The following is a 27,521-nucleotide window of genomic DNA, read 5'->3' as shown; positions in this document are numbered from 1 at the left end:
TGAGCTAAACTAAAAGTGTAATAAATAAATAAATAAAGGTGCTAGACACATAAAAATTAGATGTACATGGTCAGGATTAGGTACTGAGTGATATATTAAAAAAAAAAATTTTGTTGGATCAGACGGGTACGCTTTAAGTACATGAATAGAATATATGCACACAAAAAATATGATACTTATCCTAATTGTAAGCACTGACCATGGGCGCAATTTAACCTTATAATTGCTGGCGACAGGTCCCCTTTAAAGAAGAAATGCAGTGGGCCAAGTATAAGAATAAAGGTAAAAGCTTTTTATGCAGAATTAGGCTTTGTCCACATTAGCTTAGAACCTTCTGTTACCAAAAGCAATATGACAACTAGGAAAAATCTGTTTTAAAACAGATCAAAATGACTTCTGAAGGGTTCCAATGGTTTATAATTTTCACAGTCCAAAGATTCAGTAATTCTGCTATAACACCAATCCTTCAATAGGGAGGAACAGAACTTTTAAAACAGGCCTCAACAAATACCAGAGGACCGGTCACTACTGCATCTAGAAGTTTTTCACTGGCTCCTGCGATCTTGTCAGCCCGTCCATTTACAGTTGTCACAGCCTCACTCTCCTCCTTTAATAGCCATTGCTCGCTTCCGGGTAAGTAGTACTAACTAGCTATCTATATCTATATAAACCCGGTGATCACTGTATCTCAGTACAGGACACATTGTACAGGAACATTAATATGCCAGATATTTGTCCCCATGTAGCCATATACATCCCTGTCACATGTATGTATTATGCATCATAACCTATATAAACACTGTGGGGGGAATTTATTATTGTATATAGAGCTTTTTTTGTGTATTTTTTAACGCAAAAATTTGCGCAGGAGGTTTTTTGCGCAAAAGCTGATAGAATTCTTCATAACCATTACTACGAATAAGTTTACCATAGAGCACTTTCTACTGTAGAATCGAATTTATTAACTGCGGGGTTTTTTTTACGCAAAAAAAATGCGCAAAAGCACTTTTCTTGCACAAATATACACCACCTCGGAGGACACGTATCGAAGTGTCTATTTTGGGACATTAAGGACTGCTACTTCCATCATTGACAGCCTCTGCCCATGATGGGAGTTGTAGTCCAGGGGCTGAGGTGCAGATCGCAGCAGGTCATTCTGCACAGACTGCAGAGACCCGCTGCGATCCGCATTTATTAACTTAAAAAGTCGGCGGCACATGCGCCTACACTGCGCTGCCCGCGGCTCCTGTATACACTGTCATAATTCATAATCCCCGCCGCCGAGATACAGGAGCTCTGATTGGTCAATAGCTATCCACCAATCAGAGCTCCCTGCTCCTGGCGGGGATTATGAATTATAAGAACTGTATATAGGAGCTGGTGGGCAGTGCAGTGTAGCCGCATGTACCGCTGGCTTGTATAGTTAATAAATGCGGATCGCAGCAGGTCTCTGGAGAATGATCTGCTGCAATCTGCCCCTCTGTCCTTGGACTACTACTCCTATCATGAGTCTGTCCCATGATGGGAGTAGTTGCAGTACTGAAGCGCTGAGAGATGGCACTTGCACATCCCCCGGCTGCGGGACTTTATAGGACTACTACTCCCATCATGGACAGACTCTGTCCATGATGGGAGTTGTAGTCCAGGGGCTGAGGTGCAGATCGCACCGGGTCATTCTGCAGAGACCCGCATGTAAGTTAACAAGCCGGGCGGTACATGCGTCTACATCGCGCTGCCCGCAGCTTCTATATACACTGACATAATTCATAATCCCTGCCAGGAGAGGAGAGCTCTGATTGGTCAATAGGTATTCTCCAATCAGAGTTCCCGTGTTCCGGCGGCGGGGATTATGAATTATGTCAGTGTATATAGAAGCCGCAATGTAGATCACAGCGCGATGTAGACGCATGTACCGCCCGGCTTGCTAACTTAATTGTAGATCGCAGCAGATCATTCTCTGAAGATCCGCTGCGATCCACATTTATTAACTATACAAAGCAGCGGTACATGCGTCTACACTGCGGCTTCTATATACACTGTCATAATTCATAATCACCGCCGCCAGGAGAGGGGAGCTCTGATTTGTCAATAGCTATACTCCAATCAAGCTCCCATGTTCTGGCGGCGGCGATTATGAATTATCACAGCTATATATAGAAGCCGCAATGTAGACGCATGTACCGCCGCTTTGTATAGTTAATAAATGCGGATCGCAGCGGATCTCCAGAGAATGATCTGCTGCGATCCGCATTTAAGTTAGCAAGCCGAGCGGTACATGCGTCTACATCGCGCTGCCCGCGGCTTCTATATACACTTACATAATTCATAATCCCCGCCGGGAGAGCTCTGATTGGAGAATAGCTATTGACCAATCAGAGCTCCCGTCTCCCGGTGGCGATTATGAATTATGTCGTGGGCAGCGCGATGTAGACGCATGTACCGCCCGGCTTCCTAACTTAAATGCGGATTGAAGCAGGTCTCTGCAGAATGACCCGATGCGATCTGCACCTCAGCCCCTGGACTACAACTCCCATCATGGACAGAGTTTGTCCATGATGGGAATAGTAGTCCTAAAAGTCCCGCAGCCGGGGGATGTGCAAGTGCCATCCCTCAGCAGCGCTGCGGTACTACAACTATTCCCATCATGGGGCAGACTCTGTCCCATGATAGGAGTAGTAGTCCAAGGGCAGAGGGACAGATCTGTTGCTTGACTCCAGCTGTTGCTTAACTACTACCCCCCATGATGGGAGTTGTAGTTTAGCAACCACTGGAGAGTGCAAAAAATGTACTAACCCATATTTCTTGTTTTTCTTTTCTTCTCATTTCAGATATGTGAATACATCAGATTCGGTGGACTGCGACGATGACCAGCGTTTTTTTTTTTTTATTTCAATAAAATGATTAATGAGGGCTGTGGGGGGGGGGGGGGAGTGATTTTTTTTTTATCAATTTTTTTTATTAATGTGTCATGTTTTTTATCATTAAATTTTCAGGTTTAGTAGTGGAAGCCATCTTATAGACGGAAAGACGGAATCCATTACCAGGGCTTAGTGTTAGCCCCAAAATCAGCTAGCGCTAACACCCAATTATTAGCCCGGTACCCACTGCTACAGGGGCGCCTGGAAGAGCCGGTACCAACAGGCCTTGAGCGTCAAAAATGGCCCTCCTGGGCCTAGGCGGTAAAAGACTGGCGTTATTTAGGGCCAGTAACAATGGTCCACGCCCACCCTGGTAACGTCAGGCTGTTGCTGCTTTTTTTTTTTTTATAAATAAATACATTTTTAAAAAATGTGTGTGGTTCCCTAATTTTTTCAGTATCAGCCAGATACCAACCAAGCAGCAACAGCCTGACATTACCAGGGTGGGCGAGGACCATTGTTACTGGCCCTCCCCAGCCTAAATAACGCCAGCCTGTTACCACCTAGGCCCAGGAGCGCCATTTTTGACGCTTCGGGCCTGTTGGTACCGGCTCTTTCCGGCACCCCTGTGGCAGTGGGTACTGGGGTAATAATTGGAGGTTAGCGCTAGCTGATTTGGGGGCTAACGCTAAGCCCCGGCTTAGTAATGGATTGTCTACAAGGCGCCTTCCACTACTAAGCCTGAAAATTCAATTATAAAAAACACAACACATTGAAAAAAAATTTATTTAAAAAAACACTCCTCCACAGCCCTCGTTAACCCTTTTATTGACATTTTAAAAAAAACGCTGTTCATCCACCAAATCAAAATTTATTTGAAGAAAAAAAAACAACAAAAAGTTTAGAACATTTTTTTGTTTCCACACACCAGCAAAAATGTAAGTAAAAAACGCAAAAAAACTGACAAAACACAGGAAAAAGCTGGGACAGTTTTTCTAGCGCTTTTTGCTGATGGACAAAAAACCTCAATGGAATCCGACCTCAAAGCAATAGAACAAAATCCCTACGTTCACTTTTCCTGTGAGGTAGAGAAGGAGTGTACGGTAGAGCGAGGGGGGGGGGGGGGCGATTCTATATTTGCACAAGATTTATCAAAGGAGTGCACAGCCTTAGTAAATTCTGAGCAAGAGTGTACAATAGACAAGAGTGTAAAGGGGTAGAACGGTGTCTACAATAGACACATAATGATAAATTCCCCCCTGTGAATATACACACAAATACATCATTCATAGCCATCGTCCCTCGGGTGCATATCGGCTGATCATGGACCCTAACTTTTTAAAGGGGTACTCCGGTGCTTACACATCTTATCCCCTATCCAAAGCATGCTCGGTCCGGGGACTGATTACAAACGGGGTGCCGCGTGCAAGATCACTGGGGTCCCCAGCGGCGGGACTCCCGCTATCAGCCATCTTATCCCCTATCCTTTGGATAGGGGATAAGACGTGTAAGCACTGGAGTACCCCTTTAACAAATTTGTTAAAGGAGTACTCCACTCGCCAGCATTCGAAACATTTAGGTACCATCGCTGTGCGTGTGCTGTGGTCAAGGCCACGCCACTACATGCAAGGGGGCTTGGCGGCTGTCACACCCCCTTCCATAGACTTGCATTGAGGGGAGTGGCCTGTGATGTCATCACAAGGGGGCGTGGTCGACCCCCACAGCGTGCGTACAGCATTCGGAACGAAATGATCCGAATGCTGGCTAGTGGAGTACTCCTTTAAGCCCTGGTTTAAAACTTTGGGATCATATTTCTGTGAAAAACATTGTCCTCAATGATATCAGACTGACTGGCACTGAAAACCAAATGAGCTGGTCCCCATTGGATTATTAAAACTTTACTATATCCATTGAATTACCTCCCAACCAAATAATTAATGTTTCATTATCCAAATTACTATATTTCTCATTATACTATCTTAAATTATATGTATGAAATGAATAAAATTCCATAGAAAAACTGTGTAAAAAAAGAACATCTAAGGGTCAAGTTTCTGTTCATACTTTTGGCCAAAGATTTAAGTTCATGTCATGATTTTCCTATTCTAATTTTAAAGTATCTTTAGGCAATTTGGATATTTTTTAGAAGCTCAGAGCTGTAGCTGACATCTAAGAAAGAAGTACACGTTTCTATATCAGGAGTACCTGAGAAAAGCACAAATTATAATGTAATTGAAAACACCGAGAACATCATAAAACATTCAGGAAAGACTGCAAACCCTTCTTAAATAAGTAAAATAGCAAAAAGATAAAGAATGTGGTATTTCAGAGAAAAAGTTAGTTATAACAGGCAAACAAAATGTAGTAGTCAAGCATAAAAAGCAATGCAAAGAAAAAACTGTGTGTCCATTGTAACTGAAATTGGATGTTTGCTACAGTAGCACAAAAGTTTAAACCTGACCATATTAATAATGTACAGTATATACTTGAGTATAAACCGACCCGAATATAAGCCGAGGCCCCTAATTTCACCCCAAAAACCCAGGAAAAGTTATTGACTCGACTATAAGCCTAGTGTGGGAAATACATCATCCCCCCATGTAATAACCCAGACCCCCGTCATCATCCACCCCCCCTTCATCATCACCGCCTGTCAATCCCTTCATCAGTGGTCTTCAACCTGCGGACCTCCAGATGTTGCAAAGCTACAACTCCCAGCAAGCCCCCCTTTTGTTTTGCACTCACCTCCCCTTGGCGGGAAGTTAGGGTGAGCTGGTCCGGGCCATCTATGCTGCAGGGACCGTCCGGTGGGGAGGATTAGTCGTCGCGGGCTGTCCATTTTCACCGGGGGGGCCTCTTCTCCGCGCTTCGGGCCCGGCCCTGGAGTAGTGACGTTGCCTTGACGGCGACGCACAAGGACGTTCATGCGCAACGTCCCTGTGTGTCGTCGTCAAGGCAACATCACACACCGAGCCCGAAGCGTGGAGAAGAGGCCCCCCTGGTGAAAATGGACAAGAGCTCCCAGCGCGGGCTCTTTTTGTTCCAAACGCTGAGCAGCGGAGTACCCCTTTAAACATATTTGAAAATTACTTCTATTTAAAAAATCTTAATCCTTCCAGTACTTATCAGCTGCTGTATGCTGTATAGGAAGTTGTGCAGTTATTTTCTGTCTGACCACAGTGCTCTCTGCTGACACCTCTGTCTATGTGGGAAACTATTCAGAGCAGGAGAAAATCCCTATAGCAAACCTCTCCTGCTCTGGGCAGTATGACAGTAGTTAGACATGGTGAGTCTGGTGATTCACTACCCTGCTCGGCGCTCAGTTGAGAAAAAAGTGACAAGAAATCTATGCTTATATTGTGTGGGCATAGGTAAATGTTTCATAAATGGATTCACATAAAACACTATTTTCTTTTACAACAGAATTTATTTAAATAATTTTCTTACCATGTTCTTCAGCTACCACAGCAAGGTTTGCATGAGCCTCAGCTTCTTTTCTCCCTCCATCAATTTTTATTTTCTTAGCTGTCTGAAAGCAGCATTCGTAAAAGTGGTCTGAAAGCCACTGGTCATCCAGCTTCTTGAAGCACTGGGCCAGTGCAAGTTGATTCTTGTAGACCTCTTCATAGTAGCCTATGAAAGACAAAAATAACCATTTGTATATATAAGGATGTGTTTGTCTATTTACAGAGCTAAAAACTGTTTACCTAATGCGCAATAGAAAATACAATGTCCCAGATTTACTATTCTGTGACAATTTGCATTAAATAGCCCTTATTGCCCCATATTAAAGGGGTTATTGAAAAACACTGCTAATTTCTTTCAAAAACAGCCCCATGTCTGTCTCCAAGTTGGGTGAGGTTTTACAACTTGGCTCCATTCACTTCAATGTAATTTGGCTGCAGAACCACATCCCACCTGGAGACAGACGGGGAGTGGTTTTTGAAAGAAAGTAGCAGTTTTTTTCTTTTCCTGGATAACCACTTTAATACATCTGGGCCAGTGAGTCACAACTGTATTTTTATATGCTTAGAATTGCAGTGCCTTTATGTCATGCATATGAACATAATGGCCCAGATTTACTAATGGAAAAACTGACAATTTATTGTTGTTTTTAGCATTTCAAACATGTTCACAACTTTCCATTGGTTTCTGGTTTTGCACTTACCTAGACAATTCTGCTCAAAAAAGCAAAAAGGGAGTGTGGTCTTGGTATTTTATGCATTTCTGATACAGCTAATTTAAGTTTTCCTAGAGCTTTTGGTGCATGATGATTGTACTTGTCTGACTAACTTTAAAGAGTACCTCTCAAAGTAATCTGTCTAAACCCCTCCAATATCTGTCCCTGACTCATCTATCAATATCCCTTTCTACCTTAAATCAGGCCTGTCAACCTGCTCAGTCTCCGGGGCTTGTGTGAGGAAGGAAAGGGGCGTGGCCCGGCAGGTGCAACGTCATCTGAAGCCTGCCAGGGCTCACTTCTCGCCCTTCTTCATCTATACTATGCTCCCTGGGCTCAGTGTATCAGGAGGCAGGGGGCTATGCAAATTGGGCGTGTGCTGTTTGATATACAGGCAGAGAGCGAGCTATTTCCAGACTACATTTCCTGAGTCTGGATTTCTGTTCGGCTAGTAGAAGTCCAAACTCAGTACTCAGTGCGCACGCTGGGATAAAAAATGCAGTCTTGACCAGTAGGGAGACACCTAGTGGCCGGCATTAAAAAGTAAAAAAAAAATTACAATTTTTTAACACAAATATATTATTTTTTGTTTTGTTTTAGATAAGGAGTGTCATATTAAAAGTTTATTTTAATGAGAGCGCCCATTTAAATTGGTCTTTCACCTTAGTGATGTAATTGGCACAGTTTGACGTAAAATGGGGCACACTGGCAGAAAATGGCACAATGAAATTGGACAGCTAAAAAATATGTCAGGATGAGAAAAGAAAATCCTAGATTATTTATTTGAAAACCAAAAAATCTGGGCTATACTGAAAATTTAACATAATCTCTTAACACACTGCGTAAATAATTTGTCAACGTATTTTATTTTAGATGTGCATTTTTGTCCATAATCAGCATAAAAAGGGCTGAAAATATTGCAAGTATGCAAGTTTGTGTTTTTATTAGTGTGAAATGTTGTTTTCAATTCGCAGGATTCCACTCTATTTACTATGAGGATTCACAGATTTCAAAGTCGGAAAAATTTTACTGCAAAATATCATGCAATTTCACCGCAAAGTGCCATGGTTTTGCAATGCAGCAAAACATTTAAAAAGGAGTTTCACGTGTAAAAACAATGTTGCCAACAACAACATAGCAAAAACGTGGTGTTTCACACTAAACTGACTGCAATTTTGCAGTACCAATTCAATAATTATTTTTCTTTCTTTCAAAACGTGATTAAAAAGCAAAAAAAAAAAAAAGGAATGCAGTATGAACCTACCCCACACTATAGTACTCAGAAAATATATCCCCTATAAAACTATATAAATTGTTTTCTGATTGTATAAGTATATACATATTACTAATATTTATGCACATATATATACAGTTATGGTATTCATGCAGGTACTATAATACAATGAAAGAACGGAATTCATTAATTTACAAACTCTTGAAATTTGTTTTTAATAAAGAATGTTATACAAGGTGTGTAACACACCAAAAACAAATGTCCATTTGAAGTATCCATGAATAATTTGGTGTATTTAAGCAAAAACATTTCTTAATCATATTAATTTGATCATTGATCAGTGATTTCTACATAGTGGAACTCTAACACAGGCATCACATTTAATCACATCTATACCCAGGGGAATCTGTAATTTTGCATGCCATTTATGTGACAGCAAGCAGCTGCTGGATTCTTTTTCATGCCCCTGGTTATGCAATTTTATTTCCAACAGAACTTGCCTTTATGAGGTTATAGGATCTTATTGCCTAGTCGTAAGTTGCTCCATGTTTGAAGCTCACATTTACTATCCATTATCAACAATGGTCTCACATAAGATTCTGCTTGACCTGGGAATTTTTTAGCAGCTACTTTCCAGTATGGGATTTTCTCATCCCATCCTCGTGTAGCAGATTATTTCTCGGTGTATTGCCCCTAGACCAATGCCATAACCTGCACCTAGTTTTATTTTTGTAGCCTACTTTGGTCGACAAGTCTACACCAGCCTGTGCCAGATTATTACAATTTTATATTTGCCTTTTCTTCCATGTATAATAAATACACTCATTAAACTATATTTACACTCTACAAGTTTGTTATCATAAGTTGTGGTATCATATTCTACATTTCATATAAATATGTATGGAAACATTCAGAAATTTAGCTTTAAAAAGGTAAAAACATTAAAGGGGTACTCCAAAGGATAGGGGATAAGATGTCGGATCGCGGGGGTCCCGACGCATGGGACCCCCGCGATCTCGGCTGTGGCACCCCAGACATCTGGTGCACAGAACAAATTTTACTCCGAGCCAGATGACTGGTGATGCGGGGTGGTGGCTCGTGACGTCACGGTCACGCTCCACCGTGACGTCACAGGCACGCCCCCTCAATACAAGTCTATGCGAGGGGGCGTGGCGGTCGCCATGCACCCTCCTAAAGACTTGCATTGAGGGCGCGTGGCTGTGACGTCACAAACCTCCGATGCTGCACCTGACGCTCTAAACGAATGCCAGGTGCAGCAGGGAGATCGCAGGAGTCCCCAGCGGTGGGACCCCCGCTATCAGACATTATTCCCTATTCCATGGAGATGTCTAGGGGTGAAGTACCCCTTTAACTTTCAATACTGACTAATTACCTGCTCAGACAACATTCTGAACTATAATTAGCAGAATATATATTATTATTATATCACTTTCTATGAATTTATATAGGTTCTGTATAGTATATACTGAAAAACATGATGTGGCTGATTTGTGAACTGCATGGATTCTAATACTTCTTTAAAAAAAGAAAAACAAATCTAAATGCAAAACATATAATAAGACCTGTGCCATATACGTCATGCCATGATGCCCCCACACCTTACCCAAGATTTGACAAAAAGTGTTTTGAGCTTCACAGCTATTAGGGTGACTGAAATATGAAGCTGTGAGCAAAAAGCAAAATGTGTCCTATTGAGTAAAATCCTGATGTCAAAGCACTCATGGTAGCTTTTAAGAAGACATGAAAGTCATGAGACATCTGCAGGGAGAGCAACAGGGCTCCAATTTGTCCATTAAATGAAGCTGTAAACATTGATTGTGTGCCCTCGATTCTTGGCACACTGTATCAGGCCAGATGTTAGGTCACTAAATGCTATCATCTCTAACTTCATTACGCTATTTATTTAAGGCTGACCAGAGAAGCCGTATCGAAGATGTAGGCTGTGACATCTTTCCACTTTCTCTGATTCTCTGCCATGCTTCATGCCACACAGGAGAACTGGTTGTGTTCAAAAATATTATCATTTCAGTCGTCAAGACACAATTATTCGCAAATAATTTGTATTGCTGAATACCTATTTGAGACTAAAGGTCAACTGACTATATAACTTTTACAACAGTGCATTTGTGCTTCAAAGACTTTTAATGACTCTAGGTGGACTATATATTTACTGTTGTACACAGATTGAAACAGGCAAACATCTTTGGCCACCTAAAGAGGAACACATAAGCTGCATGTACTTTTCCTCACTGGTTGCTTTTCAATAAAAAGAAATTAAACAGATTATCTGTTAAGTATCAAGGCTAATGAGCACTGCTTTGAGCTACATGGAGCAGATGTCAGATATGGACAGAGATGCCAATGTGCAGATACCCACTGGCAAATGTAATTCTGAAAAACAAGAGTCTCAAGATAAAAAAATGGGATGAACATTATGAATGATTATAGATACCATTACAATTATTGTGTTTAACATTCGGAGCTTAAAAGTGTAGTTTAAATAATTTCAGCTAAGCTGCTTTAAGGTATCAGGTAGCAAAATACGTATTTTATACACAACTGTCTAACAATGCAAACTAAAACTTATATCTGAGTCTCTGCATACAAGAATGGAAGCCATGATGCTGTGACGGATCTATGGTCTAATAGATCTAAATGCATCTGATGGAGGCCATGACTTATAATGTGTACACCAACATCACTCATTTTAACATATGACCCCTAAAATGCAAGATGCCACACCATTTCTCTGCCCCCAATGTCCCCAAAACATTTTGGAGATTTGTTTGTTATGCAAGCTTTCCCTTTGTTCAAAGGTCCAGTTTATATGGCAGTCATAAGGGGAAAAAAAGACTGTTGAAAAGTATGACCTCTACCTATACAGGCCTGACACTAACAGAAATATGTTGATGACATATTGGCCTAAATGCTTTATTATATACTTGCCTGATAACCAAAAAGCTAATTGACCATACAGTGTTTCCTTTACAAATAATAGGGCACAACTTTTTTTTGTTTATGACTCTTACTATTGGTACCCTTGGATGTGTCACCAAATGACAGGTGAAGAGATAAGCTGCTCGGTGTTAAATTATACCTGACTTTTATGCTTTCACTCTGTAAGTATATATATCTGTTGACAGGTGCCTCTTATGGGGTTCTTGCTCACTTTTGAGGTAATTGTGGTCAATTACTTTAAAAAGAAAAACTCTACATTCATGGTCCTTTGCTGCTCAGGTATTATTACTTTATCTGATGATTTATACATTTATGGCACCTTCATAGGTTTTGTTTTTTCGCAGGACATGTTGCAATTTAGGGTGCACTATTGTCAGGTTCATACATGTTACCATTTAATTCTCATTCATTTATTTTGTTTTTTATGCGATCCTCAGCTTCATATGGAATCATAAAATAAGTATATATCTGGGGGTATCCTGTTAATAAATAAAATGTTTTCATAAAAAATGTGTTTTGTTTAGCTGTTTTTACAATTTTATTTTACAAACTTAATTCTATTTATCTGTTGTTTTGTTCAAATGAAATGAGTACAATTTCACGTAGATCTTGCATCTACAATTTACAGGTGATTGTGGCTATACAATTTAATATTGTAATAATATGTCAAAAAGTCAGCAGATCACTGTTTTCCCACATAACCAGCACTAGCGATACTATATATTGAAGTCAAGATACATTAGATGGGTTTGCACGCATATTTTTACAGCCACCAGGAAAACAACTGTAAATAATTGGAAACTTCCAAAAACACGTTCACCCATTTATCACTCAACCTCTTAAGGACGCAGCTCATTTTCACCTTAAGGACACAGCCCTTTTTTGCAAATCTGACCACTGTCACTTTAAGCATTAACAACTCTCGGATGCTTTTACTTTTAATTATGACTCCAAGATAGTTTTTTCGTAACATATACATATTCTACTTTATGTTAGTGGTACATTTTCGTTGATACTTGCATCATTTCTTGGTGCTCTCTGCTTATTAGGAAAATGGACATCCCAAATAAATTATATATTGATTCACACATACAAAATGTCTACTTTATTTTTGCATCATAATGTTGACATGTTTTTACTTTTGGAAGACATCAGAGGGCTTCAAAGTTCAGCAGTAATTTTCCCCAAAATTTTTTAAATCTGAATTTTTCATGACCCCATTATAAAAACTGCACCCCTCAAAGTATTCAAAATGACATTCAGTAAGTGTGTTAACCCTTTAGGTGTTTCATAGGAATAGCAGCAAAGTGAAGGAGAAAATTCAAAATCTTCATTTTTTACACTCGCATGTTTTTGTAGACCCAGTTTTTGAATTTTTACAAGGGGTAAAAGGAGAGAAATGCCCCTAAAATTTGTAAATCAATTTCTCTCAAGTAAGGAAATATCTCATATGTGTATGTCAGGTGCTCTGTGGGAGCACTAGAGGGCTAAGAAGGGAAGGAGTGACAATGGGATTTTGGAGAGTGAGTTTTTCTGAAATGGTTTTTTTTTGGGGGGGGGGGGGGGGCATGTCACATTTAGGAAGCCCCTATGGTGCCAAAAAACCTCAAGCACCTTACATGCTGGTCAGAATTTTTTCCCTGTCAGTGCATGGGCATACAGGATTTTTGTAGAGGTCCACACCTCTACATAAATCCTGTTGCATCTAAGGCTGCCCTGTGTGCCTTTTCTGAAATGTACACCACCTCTGAGCTGGGGTAGATTTCAACTACAGTTAATGCAGATTTCTGCTCTGCAGGCTTCATCTATAATTTGAAGTTCTCAAAGAGTTGGGTGAAGCTCCGCCCTTTATAGACTTGTATAGCTTGTCTTGCAAACACAAGAAAAAGCTGAGCTGCTTTTCAGAGATGACTTGAGCAACAGGAGGGGGGAGTTTGTATTATTTTGTTTGTACTATTGACCTATGCAAAGTTTGTTGAAATAGCAGTGCCTATTTAAATGCAGCAGTATAGGTAATGGTGCTGTTTTGTATATATAGAGAAAAATATTTTTTTCCCATAAGAGGTGTTCCCAAGGCCACAAAATGTCCCAGGCTGGAACGCCTTTCCATTTCCCCACCCTCTGCCTGCTTGACTGACAAACAGGGCTCGGCTTTCAGCACTAAGTTCTGTGGAAATCGTGCACCTGCACAGAGCTTAGTGCTCAAGCTGCCTTATAACACTGTCAGCAGCTCGGGTCATATCCAAAAGCTGACATATTCCCTTTAATAAAAAATTATAATAATTTAATTAAAAAAGAATAATGGTAAAATGATATACAAGAATTCATATACAAGATTTTACAAGTAGATATAATGAATACATGGAAACACACTGAGGGAGATTTATCAAATTCTGTCCAGAGGAAAAGTTGCTGAGTTGCCCATAGCAACCAATCAGATCCCTTCTTTCATTTTTCACAGGCTTTTTTAAAAATGAAAGAAGTGATCTGATTGGTTGCTATGGGCAACTCAGCAACTTTTCCTCTGGACAGGTCTTGATAAATCTCCCCAACTGTTTGGCTACAAGACAGCAATGCTAAACATGCCTAAAGACAAAGCATTGTGAAGAATAAGTGAGAAGTATTTTAACCAGAGAAAACATTACATGTAGCACTTAGGAAAAAAGTATTTTATGATATTATGCAAAATACTCCAGGTACTGGACCCAGAGAGGTCTCATGAGGGGAAAGTGACCCAAGGCTGAATATTGTTATAGGCTAAGCTTTGATTGAATGAACTTATGTGACCTCCGAGTGACAATCCGGTCTATGAATAACAATGAGGATTGCACAGATAACCACTGCAGCACAATGTCTTTGGACAAAGGATGACCCTCTCTGACAATGTCACAAAAAGGAAAAACTCCATTTTCTTTTAACACACAAGTAAAATAAATACACATATTGTGTCCTGGGGGTTTGAAGGGTAACTGGGATTTTCATACACACTATATTGTATTGTATATTCACAATCATTTCATACTAAAATAATCTACAAGTTTGTGCACTTTCCTCTATCTATTATCTAATATTCTAGCCTGTCTATGATTTCTTGGTCTCCTTCACTGGTCACAACCACTAACAAGAGTCACTACCAAACCAATAGAATTTGATGTATAACTGAATAATAATTTTTCTCATCTGCCAACATTTCTTGCAGTGCTATACAATAGGCTTCTAAGCACAAGTGGCATACTATTGTTTGCAAGTTTATAATCTGAAAGGAACGGTGGTGATACAATAGGAATGTCAATAATATCAACAAATTCACTACAATGGGAGCTAATCTGCAATAACCCAGCTAGCCACAATACAATCTACTGACCTGTTTGTTCCAGCTCAGTTTTCTAGGAATACTGGTATCAAAAATCACAGAACCAGATGCAGTACAAATCACACCTTTATTAAAAAATAAATAAATAAATAAAACATAAAGAACAAACAATAGTGGAATTCAGGGACTTGGTTAAACACATAATCAGGAGTCAGTAGCCAAAATGGGTACTTAGGAATAGCTGCTGGATACTGGAAAGCAGCAATGTAAGAACCAGGATCAGGATCCAGAGAAAATGTCAGCCAGGCTCAGGTCATATTGGAAATTAAAATCAGGAACACAGAAACATGCTTGGAAATCACAGATCAGATACCATGCAAGTGCTGAGATAGTCTGGACTAATGCAGCTTAAATAGCCAGGACCCAGCAGGAAAAGGCATGGATGATCAGCAGGTGGCCAGGGAAACTTGGAGCTGCTTGTTAGTATCAGCTGAGGTGTAGCTGAGGTGTAATGAAAAGCAAGTGGAGCAGGGGAAGGACAAGAACCCTGAAAGCTAGCTCTGTGGCTTTGGAAAACAGCTGATCAGTGGGGTTACTTAGTTTTGGGACCCCACCATTTTGATATCTATGACTTATCACGAGGATGGGACATCTATAAATTTTGCTGCAAAAAACCCTTTCAAAGGGGTTACCTGACAACTCAAAATGTATCACCTCTCAAATGGATAGAACATAAACGTTTAATTGGAGGGGGGAGGGGGGGGGTTCTGCCCTCAGGGATCTCAACAGACAAACACAATGAAGGGGATGCAATTGTGCCAATGTAAATAATTAAAGGAAACATTGTCCCTGCATTCTGATTGGCAGGGATCACACAGGTAAAATTTCCAACAGATAAATATTAATGGCTTTAACTCTTGCTGTGCATCTTTAGTCCCTTAAAAATCTGTCTGCATTAGTATGGTGGCGATATGTTACCTATAGCAGTGATGTTGGAGTTTATTTCTCCATCAATAAGAACTGCAGTCAGGCTATAGCTAGCCTGAAATAGCTATGTGCAGAGTATCTGGTTTTCATTTTGCCATGGACTTCTACCACTAGCGATGCCCAAGCATCACAATGTGAGGTCCCAGTAGGAAAAACTTTAGATGCCCTAGTTTACAGAGAATAGTACAGTATATTTAACTGCACAACTTCCAATTGTTCCAATTATAATCAAAAAAACATACTATGTAAAAAAAACAAGAGTAAAGAGATGGAGAATTAAAGAAAAATGAAGTCAGGATCATAAGGTCACCAACACTGCAGATTACCAATTACAGTAGGTACATATGCACATATACTGCATGACTTTTGTCAATTATATTGTTGTATCTCATATTTATTCGTGTACATGTGCTTTTTTTCACTGTTAAAGAGAAACCTTGAAATCTTCCAATTTAGAAAATGAATGTCCCTATGAAATCTCTTGGAGGAATTGCAGTGTTTATCGAGTGAGACTTAATTACTCGACAATTTCTCCCAGTGAGCGATCTTTCAAATCTAAAGTGCCAGATGGGATTGTACAGACATTAACCTTTTTAAAGGAGATATGAAGTATGATATCAAGTATGAGTCTTCCTAAAACTGATATGATTTTAACTACCTTGCTAAAGATTGGACTACAAAAGCTTTCACGCAGTGTGGATCCTCTGTTTCCTTGTATATTGGACAGCAAATAACTATAATGAATTGCTATGATTTTAGTAAAACATTAAAAATTTCCAAACTATACAGATATACAGATATCAATGACTTTAGAATGTAGGAAAGGATTAATCATCTACATTTAACTAAAGCCCCACTGATTGTATTACTGATGGTAAACATAGCTCAGAGTTGTGGCACAGGCGTCTTTTGTCACTGTTATGATGTCATTGATCTTTTACCTTAAATAACAGTTATGTTGGCACATTGTTTGCTCCCTTCTTCCTTTACTACAAAGTAATTGTAAAGGACAATGGGAAAGGACCCACTGTGCCACCTAACAAGTTTGTCTTTGGATAAGTTCTGAGGTGCATTGTCTAAGTGGTAATCATTATTTTACCCTTTAACCCCCTACAGAAATGTTGGTTTCACTACAAACCGCCATGAGGAAGCTAACTCTAGGAGTGGTCCTGGTACAGCTGGCAGCTAACCATGCAGGCCAAGAAACACAAATGCAAAGCACCAAGGAGTCAGAGGGGAATCTGAGTACAGACTATGGTCTGGGTTGGCAGAGTGCATGTGTAGTTGATGGTCAGGAAGGCAGGCCAACTTATCAGGGCAAGCAGCACAGGTTCAGAAGCCAGCGAGGAGCCAGGATCAGAAACATGGACATGGACTATGCCATGTGAGTGAAGAAAACCCCTGACTGTGGACTGTGCCACCAAGAAGAGCAGTATGCCGGAGAGAGTGGACCACTGGCATTAAATTTATTTATCTACTTTTGTAAATATGGCTTTACACAACAAACAGCCATAGTATAAAAATTACATCCCTATTGCTCAAGTTATGGACTCCTGAAGACATCTAAAGGTGTCCTGTTTGCCACAAAGCAGAATTCCTCTAAGTTGTGAGGTGTGGCCTTCATGAATCGGATGTCAACAACCCCAAAAAATCCCTAAATTCACAACAGCATTACAAGATTTAGATCAGTGTTTTCTAACCAGGGTTCCCTAGAACCTTGAGGTTTCTTGGACCCAGGCGAGATACAGAAGGGATGGAATCCTGAGCCTGCTTAAGATGCCTGGTATTAGGGCAAGTAAAATAGGCAACAACTGTTGGACAGAATATAGAATTTGTTTCTTTGACATGAGAATAGAAGTAAGGCTATCCTAGGATTTATTTTTTAAAGAGGTTCCCACATTGAAATAACATTTGAAATTACTATTTTTGGCAAATATAAAAATAGGCAGTCATAATTACAAATATGAGTGCCTTGCAGATAACATGTTTTATTGCAATGTTTTATGGCAGTCACTGCTAATTTTATGGACATGTTTTTTTTAACTTTTAAACTGCTTTACAATTCGTCCAAAATTACCTGCTAATATCAATGTCCACATATTATATTGCGGTATAATCATCTAGTTATCTTGCGCAGAATTGTTTCTATCATATCTTCATACTATCTTGACTTCATAATTTGTTTCTCATTGATCACAATATACCCAATCTCTTTTATTATAATGCTAGTAATAAAGAAGCTGATGGGTGAAGAGTAAAAAAGAATGAATGAATGTAATTTCAATTGGTCCATACTAAATGAGATTGAGGAGCAGAAGTCTATATAATTTGATATAAAAGAAGTTAATAATGTTATTCTCTTAATATAAGCACCATAAATAAAAGGGTGAGATGACACGACAAGCACTAAAGGTTAATTATTTAACCTAATTTCTGGGATTTTTCTACCAACAGAATAGAATAAACTCTATTAAGAAACAAACAGATGTTTCAGTTTGTCACAGTTCTGGGGCATGAACAGCAGGTATCTATTTAGTTACTTCTATCCAAACCCAATATCCTATTTCTCAACTATTTGTGAAAAAAACATAGAAATAATATGTTTTAGGCCAGAAATAGCACGCTCACAAGAAAAATAATGTCAATGTAATATACTATAGGATATATGATATGATAAATCCATTTGTATACTAGTAATGTGACTAGACATTTAGTCTGGTGTGCAGCTGTGACAAGCAAGATAAATCAATAAGATGACCAACTGTTTCTCAATCTATTCATTTTACATAACCCATTTAGTGCCACAAAGCATGTCCTCAAGCACTGAATATGGGTAATGAAATTACCCCACACAACAACCCCCCTATACATTGTGAACATCTAGCACATGCTAGCAGTCATTTCTAACACATGACCCAATGTGGCACCAGGCTCCTTTCCACCCACATTGTTTTTTTAAACAATTGAATTATACAACTCACTAGCTGTAAAGTCATGTTAATACATAGTGATCAATGGATATTATTATAGATGATATTAAAAGCACAATAATTATTCTATATCTAGCATATTGTACATTAGATGTTGTTTTTTGACATCTGCAATTGTAGAGATATTTCTCCATATATTAACAGCTTCTGTTTTTTTGGGAGTTCATTTACAATTTGACAACACTGGACAATGACAATTTTACCTTATATGCTAGGGACAACAACATTGAATATATTCTTTAGTATTAGTATTTTAGTACTGGTATTGGTATTTATTAATATTGTATGTACAAACTTTTTTTGCTGCATAACTACATGTACGAAAATTAATACGTTTAACCCCTTAAGGGTTTTTCTGTTTTTGCGCTTTCGTTTTTTCCTCCTTACCCGTAAAAAATCATTAATCTTAAAATTTTGCACCTAAAAATCCATATGATGGTTTATTTTTTGCACCACCAATTCTACTTTGTAATGACATCAGTCATTTTACCCAAAAACCTACGGCGAAACGGAAAAAAAATTAAAATTGTGTGACAAAATTGGTGATTCGGCGATTGGACATACAGGAGGAAGGTAGGCACCCTCCTTGTGTCCTCCAGCTGTTTGGTTCGCCGTGGCGGGCCCGAACATCCCACTGAGCTAGCCGGGGGCTCTTTACTTTCACTTTAGATGCGGCAATCAACTTTGAAGACCACGTCTAAAGGTTTAATAGCACTTGGCACCGCGATCAGTGCTGCGCACTATTAGCCACGGGTCCCTGTCGTTGTTAGAGGCCGGGCCCGACCCAGTATGTGGGCTAATTTTTTTTGCGCCGTGATCTGAAGTTTTTAGCAATACCATTTTTGTATTGATCTGACTTTTTGATCGCTTTTTATTCATTTTTTCCATGATATAAAATGTTACCAAAAATACACTATTTTGGACTTTGGACGTACGCCATTGACCGTGCGGTTTAATTAACGATATCTTTTTAGAGTTCGGACATTTATGCATGCGGCGATACCACATATGTTTATTTTTATTATGGTAACATATTTTTTTATGGGACTTGGGAAAAGGGGGGTGATTCAAATTTTTCATAAGGAAGGGGTTAAAGGGGTACTCCGCCCCTGGCATCTTATCCCCTATCAAAAGGATAGGGGATAAGATGTCAGATCGCCGCGGTCCCGCTGCTGGGGACCCCGGTGATCGCTGCTGCGGCACCCCGCCATCATTACTGCACAGAGCGAGTTCGCTCTGTGCGTAATGACGGGCGATACAGGGGCCTTAATGCAAGTCTATGGAAGGGGGCGTGACGACCGCCACACCCCCTCCCATAGACTTGTATTGACGGGGGCGGAGCCGTGACATCACGAGGGGCGGAGCCGTGACGGAACGATGCTCCGGCCCCTGTATTGCCCGTCATTACGTGCAGAGCGATCTCGCTCTGCGCAGTAATGATAGCGGGGTGCTGCAGCAGCGATCCCCGGGGTCCCCAGCAGCGGGACCACGGCGATCTGACATCTTATCCCCTATCCTTTGGATAGGGGATAAGATGTCTAGGGGCTTAGTACCCCTTTAATGGGTGTTGATTTTGAACTTTTTATTCAACTTTTTTTAGGGGACTTTTGGGGACTTTTGGGAGGAATCATTAGACTCATCATACAGATCAATGTGGTTTCATAGAACCACACTGATCTGTGTGCTCTGCACAGGCTGCCAGGCTTTATCATTCACAGCACAGCAGCCGACATAGGACGAGAGGTAAGCCCTCCGGCTACCTCAGCAGTGGATCGCACCCCCTCCCCCACGATCGCGCTGCGGGGGGGGCTTCCACCCCACTGGACCACCAGGGTTGGTTCAAATGTCCCTTTAGACGCCCCTGTCAACTTTGACAGCGGCGATCTGAAGGGTTAATAGCCGGCTGCGGCCGCATGTTGGCTATTAACGCCGGCCCCCAGCTACAGGAATCAGCTGGAGGCCGGCCGGTATGACGTGTAATACAACGGTTGCCATCTCAGAACGAGCCGGCTGGTCCTTAGACGCCAACCGGTTAAAACTGTTACCAGTACTGACTTGCTTGGAGGTTTCTGAGGCCACTCCAAAGTGGTCAGATTTTTCCATCAGCCCCACAGACTTGGACAAGTAGCGCACATGCTTGACCATACTTAAATGCTTAACAATTGCCGCGTCTAAAGTGAAAGTAAAGTATCCCCGGCTAGCTCTGTCGGCTGTTCGCGTGCGGAAATGTCTGAATTATAAAAATATATCGTTAATTAAACTGCAAGGTCAATGACGTATACGCAAAAAAATTAAGAAGTCCAAAATAACGTATTTTTGGTCACTTTGTATATCATGAAAAATTTAATAGAAAGCGATCAAAAAGTCCGATCAATACAAAAATGGTACCGCTAAAAACATCACAGCACAAAAAATGAGCCCTCATACCGCCCCGTAAGCAGAAAAATAAAATTATAGGGGTCAGAAGATAACAATTTTAAACGTACAAATTTTCCTGCATGTATTATGATTTTTTCCAGAAGTACGACAAAATCAGACCTATATAAGTAGGGTATCATTTTAACTGTATGGACCTAAAGAATAAAGAAAAATGTACTGTGTAGAAACGCAAGCCCCCAAAAGTTACAAGATGGCGTTTTTTCTTCAATTTTGTTGCACAATAATTTTTTTTCTGTTTCACAGTAGATTTTTGGGTAAAATGACTGATGTCAGTACAAAGTAGAATTGGTGGCTCAAAAAATAAGCCATCATATACATTTTTAGGTGCAAAATTTAAAGAATTATGATTTTTTTAAAGGTAATGAGAAAAAAATGAAAGTGCAAAGACAGAAAAACCCAGAGTCCTTAAGGGGTTAAAAAAACAACAACAAAAAAAAACAACAACAAAAAAAAACTAACTCCATTTTACATGGAAAACTCGAAAAAGGGGCATGGCCGTCGGAAATAGGGGGCTTGGTCAACTAAAAGGGGCATGTTCCCGACATTTTCACAAAAACCCAGCATATATACTAAGGTTTCCACAGAAAATGTAATGGAGGAGGAAAACCCGACAGATCAGAGCATGTGTAAAAAAAGCAAAATGTAGGGAAAGTGGAAAATGTAGGGAAACCTTAGTAAATACTGTGGAAAACAATTGTAGGGAACTAAAACCCACAAATAAACCTACACTCCACTCTTAGTAAATCAGGACCATTGTGGTCAAGGTCTGGTCCAGGTTATAATGAGTATGTCCTGAACACACATACAAATGAGGACACTAACAACTTATGGATATATACATCTACTGAGGAGGAGGTTGAGATAGGTTTGAAACATGTCTAGTAAGTACTATAGTAAAAGTAGTCGATAAAAGAGTAAGAGTCTATAATGATAATAGAGGGAATTTTTCATTTCTTTTTTACCTTCTTCTGGTCTTTTTCTACTAGTTAAGTGCTTTTTCCAAACTGGTCTTGGTAGACGATTTTGGATGTAGAGGTCACTCATTTATCATTTGCTAATTTTCAAAAAGTCACAATGTTACACCGCACAGAAAAAAATTAACTACAACTGTAGAAATCTGCTTTACAATGCATACTTTACTAGTATAGCAGTAAGTTATGAAATATTAATATTAAAGCTTACATTGTATGGCAATTAAAACTCTTGGTGAAAGAATGTTTTTGCTGTCACTTCATTGCTATAAAATTTCCCCCGTTCTGTTTTATTTTACTGTTTATTGATTTTAACATCTGTCCATCTTTTTATATTCCAAATATCCAATGTAAGGTTACAGATTGTCCTCATTTACTATGTACAATATTAGTCAAGATGGAAACAGCAGAAGAAACTGAGCCAATGCCAAAGTAAATCCTACACTTACACGTAACATAGCCTCTGGATGCCACAGCTACTTCTGACGTGAGAAATGGTGTCGTGAAGTGATTTTGTTAGTTTTGGTGGGCTTGCATGTAATGTATCACACATCGTGAGTCTACAGGGTGGGCCATTTTTATGCATACACCTTAATAAAATGGGAATGGTTGGTGATATTAACTTCCTGTTTGTGGCACATTAGTATATGTGAGGGGGGAAACTTTTCAAGATGGGTGGTGACCATGGTGGCCATTTTGAAGTCGGTCATTTTGAATCCAACTTTTGTTTTTTCAATAGGAAGAGGGTCATGTGACGCATCAAACATATTGGGAATTTCACAAGAAAAACAATGATGTGCTTGGTTTTAACGTAACTTTATTCTTTCATGAGTTATTTACAAGTTTCTGACCACTTATAAAATGTGTTCAATGTGCTGCCCATTGTGCTGGATTGTCAATGCAACCCTCTTCTCCCACTCTTCACACACTGATAGCAACACCGCAGGAGAAATGCTAGCACAGGCTTCCAGTATCCGTAGTTTCAGGTGCTGCACATCTTGTATCTTCACAGCATAGACAATTGCCTTCAGATGACCCCAAAGATAAAAGTCTAAGGGGGCCAGATTGGGAGACCTTCGGAGCCATTCAACTGGCCCACGACGATCAATCCACTTTCCAGGAAACCGTTCATCTAGGAATGCTAGGACCGGACACCCATAATGTGGTGGTGTACCATCTTGCTGGAAAAACTCAGGGAACGTGCCAGCTTTAGTGCATAAAGAGGGAAACACATCATCATGTAGCAATTTCGCATATCCAGTGGCCTTGAGGTTTCCATTGATGAAGAATGGCCCCACTATCTTTGTACCCTTAGACTTTTATCTTTGGGGTCATCTGAAGGCAATTGTCTATGCTGTGAAGATACGAGATGTGCAGCACCTGAAACTACGGATACTGGAAGCCTGTGCTAGCATTTCTCCTGCGGGGTTGCTATCAGTGTGTGAAGAGTGGGAGAAGAGGGTTGCATTGACAATCCAACACAATGGGCAGCACATTGAACACATTTTATAAGTGGTCAGAAACTTGTAAATAACTCATGAAAGAATAAAGTTACGTTAAAACCAAGCACATCATTGTTTTTCATGTGTCACATGACCCTCTTCCTATTGAAAAAAAAAAGTTGGATTCAAAATGGCCGACTTCAAAATGTCCGCCATGGTCACCACCCATCTTGAAAAGTTTCCCCCCTCACATATACTAATGTGCCACAAAAAGGAAGTTAATATCACCAACCATTCCCATTTTATTAAGGTGTATCCATATAAATGGCCCACCCTGTACAATTGGTCATGCAAAAAACAAGCCCTCATATGGGTTTTAGAAGGCGAGGAGGAAAAAACAAAAACACAAAAATAAAATTGCCATGGTCCTTAAAGGGGTACTCTGCCCCTAGACATCTTATCCCCTATCCAAAGGATAGGGGATAAGATGTCTGAACGCAGGGATCCCGCCACTGGGGACCCCTGCGAACTCTGCTGCGGCACCCCAGACATCTAGTACACAAAGCGAACTTCGCTCCGTGTTGGATGACTAGCGATGCGGGGCAGAGGCTCATGATGTCACGTCCACGCCCCCTCAATGCAAGTCTATCGGAGGGGGCGTGATGGTCGTCACGCCCCCTCCCATAGACTTGCATTGAGGGGTGTGGCCATGACATCACAAGTGGGCATGCCCGTGACTTCACGAGCCTCCAGCGCTGCCTCTGACACTCTAAATGAACGCCGGGTGCAGCAGGGAGATTGCTGGGTTCCCCAGAAGTCGGGACCCCCGATATCAGACATCTTATCCAGTATGCTTTGGATAGGGGATAAGATGTCTAGGGGTGAAATACCCCTTTAAAGGTCAAAATGGGCTTGGTCCTTAAGGGGTTAAGTTCCAATCTACAGACCTATATTAGAGCTTGCATCTTAAATGGGTACTCCCGTGGAAAACTTTTTTTTTTTTTTTTTAAATCAACTGGTTGCTATGGGGATTTTCTCTTGCACTGGACAGTTCCTAAAATGGACAGCAGAGGTCAGCAGAGAGCACCATGGTCATGACATCAGAGGAAATGCATTTCTTTTTTGGATTTCTCTTTAGTATACAGCCCCTAAAAAAGTACTGGAAGGATTAAGATTTTTTAATACAAGTGATTTACAAATCTGTTTAACTTTCTGGCACCAGTTGATTAAAAAAAAAAAAAAAACGAGAGTACCCCTTTAAGGGTGCATTCACATCACAATTTTACCATACTGTTTTGAATCAGTTTTGTATTTGAAAAGCATACAACCGTATTGCTTGCCTTATGCACTGACCACCCATATAAAAATGTACACAAAAATATGTACCAGATTGTGTAAGTTTTTTCCCCCATGCACAAAACTGTAGTCTACCACAGTTTTGCATCCTGTTCTGTCCTTTTTTTGTTTACAAAGTGTTTTGTAAAATTATAGTTTTTATTACATTGTAGTCAATGCAAACTTTATGAGCACACGAATTGCATACAGTTTTGTCAGTTTTTGAGCTAAATGTTTTCCAAAAAAAAAATAATAATAATTATTCAAAACAGTATGGCAAAATCATGATGTGATTGTAGCCTTAAAGGGATACTCCAAAAAAATTTTTTAATCAACTAGTGCCAGAAAGTTTTGTTGTTAAAAATCTTACAGTACTTATCAGCTTCTGCTATGATCCACAGGAAGTTCTTTTCTTTTTGAATTTCCTTTCTCCCTGACCACAGTGAACTCTGCTGAAACCTCTGTTCATTTTAGGAACTATCCAGAGCAGGATAGGTTTTCTATGGGGATTTGCTTCTACTCTGGACAGTTCCTAAAATAGACAGAGGTGTCAGCAGAGAGCACTGTGGTCAGGCAGAAAGGAAATTCAAAAAGAAAAGAACTTCCTGTGGAGAATACAGCAGCTGATAAGTACTGGAAGGATTAAGATTTTTTTAATAGAAGTAATTTACAAATCTGTTTAACTTTATGGCACCAATTGATTTAAAATTTTTTTTCCAGTGGAGTACCGCTTTAACATTGGTGAACAGACTTGCAGACATTTTTACAATTCACCACAGCTGGGAGATCAGCTGTCACTAATATCAGCAACGTGGCTTTAGATAACGCTTAGGTTAGGGCTCAGCGGTGACACATTTCAGACTTGGCTTCTAACAAAAACACCACATTGCAGAGAAGTCGCAAGCAAGTCACAGTCGCACGTAACCTGTGAATTGATGTCCATAGTGAAAAATCAGCTTTTTTATTTTACTTTTAATTTTTTAGGGTAGGGACATACATTGCAGGTCCTGCTACAAGCAGACACACAGGGCTATCCCGCCGCAGCCCTGCAGTAAGGTTTGGAGGCAGGCTCAATGTGCTGACGTGGCTGTGGCATTTAGATCCATCTCCAAACCTTACTGCAAACAAAGGGCTGCAGCGGCATAGCTATGTGTGTCTGCTTGTAGCAGAATCTGCAGAGGATTTCCCGCTGCGGAGTGGATTTCCTGCTACATGTGACTCTACCCTAAAAAAATATTTACTAAATCTAAACACAAACCAGCAGACTCTCTAACACTTGACAAGAGGGCATGTTGGGGTGCTTACTATTGCTCCTTCTGTACAATATTCCTTTAGAACCATTAGCCAGGTATCTTAGAGATAAAGGGGGAGATTTTTCAAAAGTTGAACAGTCGCCCATAGCAACCAATCAGATCGCTTCTTTTATTTTTCAGAGGCCTCATTAAAAATAAAAGAAGCAATTTGATTGGTTGCTATGGGCAACTGGTCAACTTTTCCTCTCTACAGGCTTTGATAAATCTCCCCCCAAAATGTATATCAGGGGATACCAGTTGTATTGAAGCATCTTTACAAGTCCACCAGCAACAAAACCTTTTTTATGCTGATTGCCCAGGAATATTTACTAAAACAAGTTTGACTTTTTCAAGTTTTAGGAATGAACATTTAAAATATGTGTTGATTTGCAACGTGTTTCAAAATCATATGCAGATTTTTAGGTATAAATTTGGTGTAGAGTTTTAACCCTTAAGGATGCAGGGTTTTTCCATTTTTGCACTTTCTTTTTTTCCTCCTCACCTTTTAAAACATTAGTCATTTTACCTAAAAATCTATGGTTAAAGCAAAAAATAAATCATTGTGAGACAAAATTGAAGAAAAAACACAATTTTGTAAGTTTGGGGGCTTTCACTTCTACGCAGTAAATTTTTCGTTAAAATGACACCTTATCTTTATTCTTTAGGTCCATACGTTAAAAATGATACCCTACTTATATAGGTTTGATTTTGTCTTATTTCTGGAAAAAATCATGCAGGAAAATTAATACGTTTAAAATTGTCATCTTCTGACCCCTATAACTTTTTTATTTTTAGGTGTACAGGGTGGTCATATTTTGCGCCATGATCTGAAGTTTTTAGCGGTACCATTTTTGTATTGATCGGACTTTTTGGATCGCTTTTTATAAATTTTTTCATGATGACCAAAAGTAAGCTATTTTGGTCTTTGGAATTTCTTTGTGCGTACACCATTGACTGTGCTGTTTAATTAATGATATATTTTTATAGTTCGGACATTTACGCACGCGGAGATATCACATATGTTTATTTTTATTATGGTTAAATATTTTTTAGATGGAATTTGGGAAAAGGGGGGTGATTTCAACTTTTAATAAGGAAGGGGTTAATGTGTTTTTTTTTTTTTTTTACACTTTTAGTCCCCTTAGGGGACTTTTAGGAGGAATCATTTGATTCCTCATTCAGATCAATATGGTTCCATAGAACCATATTGATCCGTGTGCTCTGCGTTCGCCAGGCTTTATCATTCACTGCGCAGCAGCAGACCCGGAGGAAGAGGTAAGAACTCCGGCTACCTCAGAAGTGGATCGCCCCCCACGATCGCGCTGCAGGGGGGCAATCCACCCTACTGGACCACTAGGGAGCATTTAAATGTCTCTTTAAACGCCGTTGTCAACTTTGACAGCGGCTATCTAAAGGGTTAAAAGCCGCCCGCAGCAATCGCCGCATGTTGGCTATTAACGCTGGCTCCCAGCTACAGGAATCAGCTGGGGGGGCGGCCGGT

General features: G+C 40.0%; 1 protein-coding gene across 7 annotated transcripts in view; it reads right to left on the bottom strand.

Moving 5' to 3' along the window:
- TTC29 (tetratricopeptide repeat domain 29) overlaps positions 1-27,521 on the bottom strand; it is a 267,225-nt gene that overhangs the window by 186,442 nt on the left and 53,262 nt on the right. For all 7 annotated transcript variants that reach the window (XR_008890045.1, XM_056562838.1, XM_056562843.1 and 4 more), the window contains exon 5: positions 6,306-6,491. Coding sequence is in view for 6 of the 7 variants with exons in the window: in XM_056562838.1 (XP_056418813.1) it covers positions 6,306-6,491 (186 nt within the window). In the remaining variant the exon portion in view is untranslated. The remainder of the gene's footprint in view (positions 1-6,305; positions 6,492-27,521) is intronic.

Source organism: Hyla sarda, chromosome 1 (assembly GCF_029499605.1).
Source record: "Hyla sarda isolate aHylSar1 chromosome 1, aHylSar1.hap1, whole genome shotgun sequence".
NCBI classification, from domain to species: Eukaryota; Metazoa; Chordata; class Amphibia; order Anura; family Hylidae; genus Hyla; species Hyla sarda.
Note: the sequence above shows the minus strand (reverse complement) of the source record. Positions and strands in the feature narration are given on the sequence as shown.